Genomic DNA, 12,694 nt, shown 5'->3' on the forward strand with positions numbered 1-12,694 from the left:
AGTCACATATAAGCCAGATCAGGTAAGGACAGCAGAATTCCTTTCCAAAAAGGACATTAGTAAGCCAGATGGGTTATTTACTACAATTCCATAGTTCCAGCTTTTTATTCCATACTCTTATTTAATTAACTGAATTTAAATTCCCCAGCTGCTATGGTAGGATTTGATCGCACATCTTTGGATTACTAGTCCAGTAATATAACCACTATGCCACCATTCCCAAACTTTTAGTCACCTGTCCTAATATCTCCTTAGGTGGCTCTGTGTCAAATGTTGTTTGCTGACACTCCTGTGAAGCGCCTTGGGACGTTTTACTACGTTAAAGTTGCTATATAAATGCAAATTGTTGTCTATCTTCTGCAAAAGACAAATCCTACTGTGTCAATTTGGGCAAGTATTGCTCTGTATGTACAATTGGACACTAATTCATCATTGAATATCGTTGGTTTGCAATGGGAGTTCAGTGAAAGGAATGTTCCTTCATTTACACAGAGTGGAGAAATCACCCAACTTGCAATCAGCCCCTGCCGCTGCAGACCGTAAATCCAGCAGTGAAAAATTGCCACAAGAGGATTTGCACAGATTTGCAGAGACAGCCGATAGGGTGTGCTGCATGACCAGTTCTGGACTTTTCAAAAGTCCAGCCTCCAAAGTATGGATCTGAGCGAAAACACCCTTCTCGGGATCCTTTTTTTTTTGTGATTAGGATATCGTTAAGGGCTCTCTTAACTTAGGTCACCCCCACTTACGCACCCCATGCTTTGGAAACAATGACGTTCGCCACTCATCCGCAATCACTCAACAAGTTTGTGCGGATGATATTAGCTCCCGGGGCTGCGACCAAACTAGGGCGGAGCGGCAAGTTTGTGCGCGCCAGGAGTTTTGTCAGTTTCAGGTGAGAATTGTGTGAGTTTCAGGCGCATCCAGGAGGGAGCTTGCCGCTCGCCTGTTACCAACTCGTGCAAGAATGGGATCGGGGAGCTGTGGATCGGAGCTGCTTCTGCCTCTCAGCGAGTTTCTCCGCTTACCCATTGAACAGGTACCAAGTTGACATATTTTCAGATGATCAGAATAAAGGGGAAATTACGCTGGTTTAAAACATCTATGCCTGAATGAAACGTTTGTGTTTTATCTTAGAGATGTTTTGCCTCGCCCTGGTAAATGGTGGCTGTTATCTCAGCTCATTGGTAGAACTCGGTGTCGGCCTTGGTTGAGTGGGTAACACTCTGCCCTTGAGAGTCTGTTGTGGGTTCAAGCCCCAACTCCACAGACTTGAGCACGAAATCTAGGCTGACACTTCTGTGCAGTACCGAGGGAGTGCTGCACTGTCGAAGGTGCCATCTTTCAGATAAGATGTTAAACTCGAGCCCTTTCTGCCCTCTCAAAGATCCTACAGCACTATTTCGAAGAGCAGGGGAGTTCTTCCTGATGTCCTGCCCAATATTTATCCCTCACTCACAAGTAAAAAACAGTTTATCCCATCATTATCTCATAGCTGTTTGTGGGAGCTGCTGTCTGCAAATTGACTGTCACATTTTTTACATTACACCAGTGCCTACACATTAAAAAGTACTTAATTGGCTGTAAAGTGCTTTAGGGTGCCCTGAGGTTGTGAAATGTGCTATTTCAAAGTCTTACTTTTCTTTTAACTTTTCCTTTTCGAGTCAGGAGGTTCAAGTCCCATTCCAAACACTTGAGCACATAACTTCTGAGGGAATGGAGTCGTGTATTGTAAGAAGTGCATTTTTCAGAAGAGATGTTAAACTGAAGTCCTTCTTTTCCTGAACAAAGATTCTGTGGCACTATTCCAAGATCAAGGAGTTGTCTTAGTCCTGGGCAAAATTTATCCTTCAACCAACCTCACCAAAAATCAGATTAACTGGCCATTTGCTGTTTGTGAGATCTTGCTGTGCATAGACTGGCTGCTGTTCTTACTGACAGGAAAACAGTGACTGCACTTTATAAGTAATTCATTGGTCATGATAGGCTTTGGCATGCACTGAGGGCGTGAAAGGTGCTATACAAATGCAAGTACTTTCTTTCATAGAATCATAGAAAAATTACGACACAGAAGGAGGCCATTCGGCCCATCGTGTCTGTACCAGTCGAAAAAGAGCTACCAAGCCTATCCCACCTTCCAGCACTAGGTCCATGGCCCTGTAGGTCACGGCTCTTTAAGTGCACATCCAAGTACATTTTAAATGTGATGAGGGTTTCTGCCTCTACCACCCTTTCAGGGTGAATTCCAGACACCCACCACCCTCTGGGTGAAAATTATTTTTCCTCCGCTCCCCTCTAATCCTTCTACCAGCTACTTTAAATCTATGCCCCCTGGTTATTGACTCTTCTGCTAAGGGAAATAGGTCCCTCCTATCCACTCTATCCAGGCCCCTCATAATTTTATACACCTCAATCAAATCTCCACTCAGCCTCCTCTGTTCCAACGAAAAGAACCCCAGCCTATCTCTCCTCATAGCTAAAATATTCCAGTCCTGGCAGCATGCTCGTAAATCTCCCCTGTACCCTCTCTAGTGCAATCACATCTTTCCTGTAATGTGGTGACCAGAACTGTAGGCAGTACTCACTGTTATTGTACTGTCTAGCAGTGTGATTGAAGGACTGTTTGAATGTTGTTTATTACATGGTGAGAATGCTAAATAGAATTTTACTTTTCTGCACAAATTTCTAAACAAATTTAACTCGTTTGACTAACTGACAAAGAGGGGCAGTCTACCCTTGTTAATTCAAGTACTTTTTGCTTGAAAAAATTAAATGAGTCAGTTCTAATGTTAATAAAAACGACACCGAATTACTTTTCCTTTTTTTTGTAGAATAGGCTTTTTGAAATTGGACGGAGGGTATTATAACTATTAGAGGAATGTATTTTCCAAAGAAAGGGTTGGTCTATACAGTCTTTACCCCGATGAATTTGTGTGACCGAGAACACAGGTCAATTTTAACTGTTCCCGCTGGTACTTTCAATTGCTTTTCTTTCATTTTATCAACAGACTTGCATTATTTTGGTGACCTGATTAGGTGTGGCACCAGGCAGCTTCTGTTGGGTCACTTCAGTTCATGATGATGTGCGTCAGCACTGGAAAACCCAAGCAACTGGTTTAAGGCTCATTAAATCTCTGCATAGGATACGCATGTGCACTGGAGTGGGCTCTTTGTAGAATAGTGTGGAGTCTGGAGTATATCCTTTAACTGTACCATATCGATGGGCTGGCATCATAAATTACAACAGCAATATGCAAGTGGTGCATTGATGCCTGAACCCAGAGAGGTGTTACTGGCTTGATATGTGCTCGGCACAATATGTATAATAATATAGCAATGGGTCAGCAGCTGGGGTGCTATAATGAAGCATTAATATAGCACCTTTCATGACCTCAGGACATCTCGAGGAGCTTTACAGCCAATGAAGTACTTTTTGAAATATAGTCACCGTTGTAATGTAGGAAACGCGGCAGCCAATTTGCGCGCCCGCAGCAATAATGACCAGATAATCTGTTTTCGTGATGTTGGTTGAGGGGTAAATATTGACCAGGACACCAGAGCGAACTCCCTACTCTTTTTTGAAATAATGCCAAGGGATATTTAAGTCTACCTGAGAGGGCAGATCTGATCGAGAAGTGGCACCTCGAACAGTGCAGCATCCCCTCAGTACTGCACTGGGAGTGTCAGATTATGTGCTCAAGCCTCTGGAATGGGGCTTGAACTCAAAACCTTCTGACTGGGAGGCGAGGATGCTACCCACAGCTGACACACAAACAGTAGCTGGTTTCTGTGTTCCTGTGCTAGGGAAGGGCAAATAGTCTCGATGACACATCCGAACCTGTTGTGAGAGTGTTTGGGTGAGGATAGAAGCTAGCTTAACTGGGACACTGTGCCTCGACAATTGATAGCATGCCAACTCTCACAGCCTGGACTGGCCCATGAAGGGCTGGTCACTAGAACGAGGTACTGAAGGTACTGACATCACTGAAAATTAACCCTAGCAGAGTCAGAGCCTTTTGGTGGAGGGGAGCTAAAATTAAATGTCAATCGCTCTCGGCATGGAGTGGTGGGAGGTTGGTCTAGCCCCTGCTCTGCTTGGGTTTCCAACTCTGGTTGGACATATTCCTGGAGGTTTTGTCACATGATCTCGTGCCTCCAACTGCCCCGTCCTCACACTCCCGCCATCGGTCACCTGACATGTTCATCCTCACGGTGCCACGTCAAGTGAAAAGTGGACAGACTTTTGTCACTCGATTGGATGGATTCTTGACTGTCAATCAAATGGAACAATTTCCCCATCTCCAATATTTGTACAATTTATAAATGAAAGTGCGCAAAAAAATGAAAACACATATAATTTATGATTTTTCTCCCGGATTGCTCGCAGCAGTGTCCTGGAGATGAATCTTTAATTCCTGACGACTCCAGGGCAATCCTGGAGGGTTGGCAACCCTATGCTCTGCTGAGTTTATAGATCGCTACTGCGCTTGATGGTAAGGGGGAGTTGGACACGGTGTCACTCCCAAGTGGCACCCAGTGGTCAGTCTAGACGGTTCACTTTCTCGCCGCAGATACTTGTGCCCTAGGGAAGGAGGTAGAATCAGAGAATCTTACAGCACAGAAGGAGGCCATTTGGCCCATCATGTCTGTGCCAGCTCTTGGAAAGAGCTATCAAAGTTAGTCCGATACCCCATATTTCTCACCACCATCAGGCAAATGAGTCCTCTTCAAGTACATGTCCAGTTGCCTTTTGAAAGTTCCCATGGAATCTAATTCCACCACCCTTTTAGGCAATGGGTTCCGGATCATAACAACCCTCTGTGTGAAATAATTTATACCCATTTCCCCATGAGTTCTTTTGCCAATTATTTCAAATCTATGACCTCTGGCTCCCAACCCACTTGCCAGAGGAAACAGTTTCTCTTTACTTGCTCTATCAAAACACCTCATAGTTTTGAATACCTTTAGTAGGTCTCCCCTTAACCTTCTCTGCTCTAAGGAGTTAAGGAAGGAAGGTAAAGAGGTGGCAGATGGAGTATAATGTGGAAAAATGTGAGGTTATCCACTTTGGCAGAAAAAATAAAAAAGCAAATGATTATTTAAATGGGGAGAGATTACAAAATGCGGCGGTACAGAGGGACCTGGGGATCCTTGTGCATGAAACACAAAAAGTTAGTATGCAGATACAGCAAGTAATTGGGAAGGCAAATGGAATGTTGGCCTTTATTGCAAGGGGGATGAAGTATTAAAGTGGGGAAGTCCTGCAATAACTGTACAGGGTGTTGGTGAGGCCACACCTGGAGTACTGTGTACAGTTTTGGTCTCCTTATTTAAGGAGGGAGGCAGTTCAGAGAAGGTTCACGAGATTGATTAAGCAGGTTGGGCCTGTACTCATTGGAGTTTAGAAGAATGAGAGGTGATCTTATTGAAACGTATACGATTCCGAGGGGGCTTGACAAAGTAGATGCAGAGAGGATGTTTCCCCTCGTGGGCGAATCTAGAACTAGAGGGCATAGTCACAGAATAAGGGGTCACCCATTTAAAATGGAAATTGGGAGGAATTTCTTCTCTCAAAGGGTTGTGACTCTTTGGAATTCTCTACCCCAGAGAGCTGCGGAGGCTGAGTCATTGAATATATTTAAGGTGGAGATAGACAGATTTCTGAATGATAAGGGAGTCAAGGGTTATGGGAAGCGGGCGGGGAAGTGGAGTTGAGATCAGATCAGCCATGATTTGAATGGCAGAGCAGGCTCGAGGGATCACATGGCCTTCTCCTGCTCCTATTTCTTATGTTCTTATGGGAGGAATAGAAACAAATAGCTTTTTTGCCGTTTTTATTTTATTTTGGGATGTTGTTGTGTCAAAAACTGGCATTTAGCATGCTGCTCGTGTTCAACATGACTATGTTAGGGTATTTGAGATTCAAATTCATTCATTCATTCTTCAGATCTAGGGAAATAGTACAACTTGTGTATGTACTTCATCAATTGCATGATGAGGGGTTTGGATGCGAGAGGTTTCACAATGTCACTTGGGCCTTAACAGTCACTTTTAGTTCATATTAGAATTATATAGCACAGAAGGAGGCCATCGGCCCATGGTGACTGTGCCAGCTCTTTGAAAGAGCTGTCCAATTAATCCCACTTCCCCTGCTCTTTCCCCATAGCCCTGCAATTGTTCCCTTTATAAGTAAAGATCCAATTCCCTTTTGAAAGTGACTATTATTTATGTGTATATTATAAAATGAAGTCATTTTACAAAATAGGAGTGAGCAGGTTACTATTCAGGAACCTCTCTAATTATATAGTTGTATACTTTTCTGTTTAATCGCTCAACCATTGGTGGCCTTGCCTGTAGCTGCCTAGCCCTAAGCTCTGGAATTCCTTCACTAAACCGCTCCACCTCTCTCTCCTCCTTAAAACCTACCTCTTGTCATCTGTCCTAATATCTCCTTATGTGGCTCGGTGTCAAATTTTGTTTGATAATGCTCCTGTCAAGTGTCTTGGGATGATTTTACAATGTTAAAGGAATTATATAAATGCAAGTTGTTGTTGTCTAGAACACATGGAATGGTCCAATATAGCAAAGGGGGAGGGGAGGGAAGACAAATGGAGCAACCATTCTGTGCTTGCGGGGGGGGGGGGGCGGGCGGGTTCTGGAAGAGGTAATAATGCACTACATATATAAACATATTCCTACATTGATACAGCTTTTCTCCTTTGATTTAAAAATACATTAAATCTCTTGAGAGAGGGAAATACTGTTGGACATAACATATCTTTACATGTGCCTATCTTTGATCAGATCATATGAGGCTTCCTGTTGAGTGAGCACATGGAGAAAATGAATCACAACATTGTGACAACAGACTTGTGTTGCAATGCAGTCAACTGAGAGAGATTACTGAGCGATGTTGACATTATATAAAAGTGAGAAGCAGATCAGAAACTGAATGAGTAACCTTTTCTCCACTCCCTTCCATAAAATGGGAATTGTATTTACTTAAAAAATGATTGCACTACATCATTAAGACGACAATACCAACTTGCATTCATATAGCGCCTTTAACGTGCTAAAAACGCGCTTCACAGGAGTGTTATCAGACAGAAATTTGACACCGTGCCATATGAAGAGTTAATTTGATAGGTGACCAAAAGCTGGAAAAATGAGCAAAGATCCCAAATCTGATCCCTGGCCTGGATGGTGTCAGATGGTCTCAAAAGAGTGTCGCTGCTGTCGTGTAGATATGCACCACCACCCACTGTGCTCACTGACCTACATTGGCTCCCTGTCCAGCAATGGCTCGATTTAAAAATTCTCCTCCTTGTTTTCAAATCCCTCCATGGCCTCGCTCCCTCCCTATCTCTGTAACCTCCTCCAGCCCCCACAATCCTCCGGGATCTCGGCGCACCTCCAATTCTGGCCTCTTGCACATCCCTGATTTTCATCGCTCCACCTTTGTCGGCCGTGCCTTCTGCTGCCTAGGCCCCAAGCTGTGGAATTTCCTCCTTAAGCCTCTTCACCTTTCTCTCCTCCTTTAAGATGCTCCTTTAAATCTACCTCTTTGACCAACATTCCAAAGTTACTGAGAGTGTTTTTTTTGTAATTTTTTTTTTCACAGGTAAATTTTGCCATGTGTCAATTCTTTGGGTTATTCGCAGCTTTTTTATTTCGGTATTACCTTCACCCGAGCAAGACCAGCCACGTCATCAGGCATATGGTAGTCACCCTCTTGGGCCTTCACTTTGCGTTCTTCTGCTTTGGCCGGTAAGTAGTTCTGCAAAGTCGCACTCGCAAACCAAACTCGACCGTTTCCACAGCGCATTGACTAAAACCAAAAGCTGATAATGGGGGCTTCCATGGCTAGGGCAAGAGACCTGTCTTCACTTGCAACCGCTGAGAAATCAACATTTTCGCTGCTTCAAGGAGCTAATTGGCACACTTGAGCTGCCATTCATGGCACACACGGCAAGTGTAGAATTTCACAACAGACCTTGGCGAAGTGGCTGCAGAGATTTACCAGATTGGTACCGGATGAGGAACTTCAGTTATATGGAGAGACGAGAGAAGCTGGGACTGTTCTCCTTAGAGCAGGGGTTAAGGGGAGATTTGATAGAGGTGTTCAAAATTACGAAGAAAGAAAGAAAGACTTGCATTTATATAGCACCTTTCACAACTACCAGATGTCTCAAAGTGCTTTACAGCCGATGAAATACTTTTGGAGTGTAGTCACTGTTGTAATGTGGGAAACGCGGCAGCCAATTTGCGCACAGCAAGCTCCCACAAACAGCAATGTGATAATGACCAGATAATCTCTCTTTGTTACATTGATTGAGGGATAAATATTGGCCAGGACATGGGTTTTGAAAGGAATAAATAAGGAGAAACTGCTTCCACTGGCAGGAGGGTGGGTAACCAGAGGACACAGATTGAAGATTTGCAAAAGAACTGGAGGGGACATGAGGAGAATTTTCTTTACGAAGCGAGTTGTTATGATCTTGAATGCACTGCTTGAGAAATGCACTACACTGGTGGAAGCAGATTCAATAATAACATTCAAAAGGGAATTGGAAAGGAAACGTTGCAGGGCTATGGGGAAAGAACAGGGGGAGTGGGACAAATTGGACAGCTCTTTCAATGAGCTGGCACAGGCACAATGGCTAAATGGCCACCTCCTGCTGTATTATTCTATGATTCTGCAACCCTGTCAAATTATTTACCTGATGTTATTTAGTTGTTTGTTACATATCTTAGTGAATCCAATTCCCTCCTTTTTTAGGTAAACTATTTCCTATTCCCCCATCCCTCACATACTCCTCCAGCTCTCAATGCTGCTCAGGTTATGCCCCGTACTCTGAACAGAGAGACAGGTAAGCAAGTGTTGTTGTAAAGTCCTTGCACAATACCACAAATCCACACGAGGCACATTCTGTGGACGAGGTCACTCTGTGACCTGCACCTTTATTCACCAAGAAGTGCTGATCCTGTGTGGGACCTCCCTTTTTATATACCTGGATGACCAGGTGAGGAGAGTCTCCCACAAGTTCACCCCCTGTGGTCAAGGTGTGCATTTCTCAAGTATATACAGTATTGCAGTGTTGTTACATGAAGGTTACATACATCTCATCACCTCTTCCCCCCCCCCCCCCCCCCCCCCCCCCAACGCCTTATTGGGATCGCAGGTTAGGTCTTTCGGGTGGTCTGCGCTTCCTCGTGGAGCACCGCAGTTGGGGCTCTGGCTGTTGAGCCTTGGCCTGCGTGTCTGTCCTCTGTGGTGATTCCGGCCTGTCCGGGTTGACTGCAGGGACTGTGCATGCTGCTGAATGTTCTTGTTGCTCGTTCACTGGCGGTGGTGTGAATACCATCTCATGATCCTCCTCAGGTTCCTCAGTGTCCATGCTGAACCTTTTTTTTACTTGGTCCAGATGCTTGCGGCATATCTGCCCATTGTTAAGTTTAACCACGATGACCCTATTCCCCGCTTTGTCTATTACAGTACCTTCACGCCATTTGGGCCCCAAAGAGTGATTGAGAACAAATACAGGGTCACCAATTTCTATACATCTCCCCCTTGAATTACGGTCATGGTACTCATTTTGGGACTGGCGCTTGCCCTCAACAATGTTGGACAAGACAGGATGAATGAGGGACAGCCGAGTTTTGAGTGTACGTTTCATAAGTAGCTCCATGGGCGGGACCCCCGTGAGCGAGTGCAGTCGGGACCTATAGGCCAGCAGGAGGCGTGATAGGTGGCATTGATGGGAGGTACCTTGAATCCTGAGCATGCCTTGTTTTATGATTTGGACCGCACGTTCCGCCTGGCCATTGGAGGCCGGCTTGAACGGTACTGTCCTGACATGGTTGATGCCATTACCCAACATGAACTCCCGGAATTCGTAGCTAGTGAAACATGGGCCATTATCGCTAACAAGGATGTCCGGCAAACCGTGGGTCGCAAAGACCGCACGTAGACTCTCCACAGTGGTGGATGTCGTGCACGAATTCAAAATGATGCACTCGATCCATTTCGAGTACACATCAACCACGATGAGAAACATTTTCCCCATGAACAGGCCCGCGTAGTCTACGTGAATACGTGACCATGGCCTGGTGGGCCAGGGCCACTGGCTGAGCGGGGCCTCCCTGAGGACATTTCCCAGCTGAGCACATGTCGTGCACCTGTGAACACAGTGCTCCAGGTCTGAATCAATTCCCAGCCACCAAATGTGTGACCGGGCAATGGCCTTCATCAGCACGATGCCTGGGTGCTCGCTGTGGAGTTCCCTGATGAAAGCTTCCCTGCCCCTCTGCGGCATGACTACCTGGCTGCCCCATAGTAGGCAGTCGGCTTGGATGGAGAGCTCATCCAACTGCCTATGAAATGGTCTGACCTCCTCAGGGCATGCTCCGTGTGCGGGTGCCCAATCCACAGTCAGGACACATTTATTAATCAAAGTTAGGAGGGTATCTCTGTTGGTCCAGATTTTAATCTGGTGGGCTGTGATGTGGGAGCCTGCGCTGTCAAAGGCATCAACGGCCATGACCATCTCAGCGCTTTGCTCCACTGCCTCCTCAGTGGTGGCCAGTGGAAGCCTGCTGAGCATGTCAGCGCAATTTTCAGTGCTGGGCCGGTGCCGGATGGTGTAGTCATATGCAGCCAGTGTGAGAGCCCATCGCTGTATGCGAGCTGACTCATTGGCATTTACAGCCTTGCTGTCTGACAACAGGGATGTTAACAGATTGTGGTCCGTTTCTAATTCGAACCTCCTGCCAAAAAGGTACTGGTGCATCTTTTTCACCCCGTAGACACATGCGAGTGCTTCCTTCTCAACCATCCCATATCCACGTTCTGCTTGAGAGCGCGACTTGGAGGCATAAGCCACAGGTTGGAGTTGCCCCTCAGCATTGCACTGCTGCAACATGAACCCAACTCCATAGGACGATGCATCACGTGTCAGAACCAATTTATTACAGGGGTTGTACAGGGTCAACAACTTATTTGAACAGAGTAGGTTACGCACCCGATTGAAAGCCCGTTCTTGACAGTCCCCCCAAAACCAATCATTACCCTTACACAGGAGCACGTGCAGCGGCTCCAACAATGTGCTTAAGTTCAGCAGAAAGTTCCCGAAATAGTTAAAAAATCCCAGAAATGAACACAACTCCGATGTGTTGCAGGGCCTGGGCGCTTGTCGAATCGCCTCTGTTTTGGATTCGGTAGGCCGAATCCCGTCTGTAGCAACCCTCCTGCCCAGAAACTCGACTTCGGGAGCCAAAAACACACACTTGGGTTTCTTGAGCCGCAGGCCTACCCGGTCCAGTCGGCGTAGCACCTCCTCCAGGTTGTGGAGGTGTTCCTCAGTGTCCCGACCCGTGATGAGGATATCGTCCTGGAATACGATCGTTCCAGGAATGGATTTGAGCAGGGGTTCCATGTTTCTTTGAAAGATCGCGGCCGCTGATCGAATGCCAAATGGCACCTGTTGTAAACAAACAGTCCCTTGTGCGTGGTGATTGTGGTCAGTAGTTTGGATTCGTCGGCCAGTTCTTGGGTCATGTAGGCTGAAGTGAGTTCCAGCTTGGTGAACAGCTTGCCGCCTGCCAGCATGGCAAAAAGATCCTCTGCTCTCGGAAGCGAGTATTGGTCTTGTAGGGACACCCGGTTGATAGTGGCCTTGTAGTCGCCACAGATCCTGACAGAGCCATCCGCTTTTAGTACGGGAATGGTGGGGCTCGTCCAGTCGCTGAATTCAACGGCGAGTTGATGCCCTCTCTCAACAAACGGTCCAATTCGCTTTCAATTTTCTCCCGCATCACGTACGGCACAGCTCTGGCTTTGTGGTGCACTGGTCTGACGTCCGGGGTGATGCGAATCACTACTTTGGTACCTTTGAACGTCCCGATGCCAGGTTGGAATAGCGACTCAAATTGCTGTAGGACCTGTGAGCATGAACTTCACTCCACAGATGACACTGTGTGCACATCCCCCCATTTCCATATCATCTCAGCTAACCAGCTCCTCCCCAACAGTGCGGGACCATTGCCCGGGACAATCCAGAGCGGCAGCCGGTTCACTGATCCATTGTGTGTGACAGCCAACATTGCACTGCCTAGCACTGGAATGATTTCTTTGGTGTACGTCTGTAATTGAGTCTCAATGCGTTCTAGTTTGGGTCTGCTGGCTTTGAGTGGCCATAGCTTTTCGAATTGTTGAACGCTTATGAGTGACTGGCTGGCCCCCGTGTCCAGCTCCATGCGTACCAGGATGCCGTTTAATAGGACCTTCATCATCATAGGTGGCGTTTTGGGATATGAGCTGTGAATGTTTGCTACATAAACCCGCTGAACTTCAGCGTCCATTGATTTGCCCCACGCGTCATCCTGCCTCGCAGACCCCTCTTCTGGTCCATTCGCCTCATAAATTAGCCTGATCGCAGGCTTCCTGCACATTCTGGCTAAATGGCCAGTGAGGTTACAATTTCTGCAGGTGAACTGTTGAAACCTGCAAGTCCTGGCAGCATGTCTGCCCCCACACCTCCAGCATGAACTGAGATTCCCATTGTTGTGAACAAAAGAGCTGTCACCAGGCATTCCTCGCTGATTGTCCCTTTGACTGCTCTTGAGCACCCTGTTAGTGGGTGTCAGTGGCCCCATCCCAGAACGCATTGTCCACTGGGATGGCGTAAATGTCCGT

General features: G+C 46.4%; 1 protein-coding gene across 3 annotated transcripts in view; it reads left to right on the plus strand.

Moving 5' to 3' along the window:
- The first annotated feature begins 709 nt into the window (after positions 1–709).
- Positions 710–12,694, plus strand: part of LOC139279304 (lysophospholipid acyltransferase 2-like) — a 93,833-nt gene continuing 81,848 nt past the window's right edge. Inside the window, exons 1-2 of one of the 3 annotated variants that reach the window (XM_070898430.1) lie at positions 805–1,039; positions 7,622–7,767. In XM_070898430.1, coding sequence (XP_070754531.1) covers positions 968–1,039; positions 7,622–7,767 — 218 coding nt within the window. In that variant the 5' untranslated portion in view covers positions 805–967. Of the gene's footprint in view, positions 1,040–7,621; positions 7,768–12,694 lie in introns of all 3 variants that reach the window. The other 2 variants (XM_070898431.1, XM_070898432.1) reach the window with 2 other exon arrangements.

The sequence above is a fragment of the Pristiophorus japonicus genome, chromosome 14, assembly GCF_044704955.1.
Source record: "Pristiophorus japonicus isolate sPriJap1 chromosome 14, sPriJap1.hap1, whole genome shotgun sequence".
In the NCBI taxonomy this organism is placed as follows: Eukaryota; Metazoa; Chordata; class Chondrichthyes; family Pristiophoridae; genus Pristiophorus; species Pristiophorus japonicus.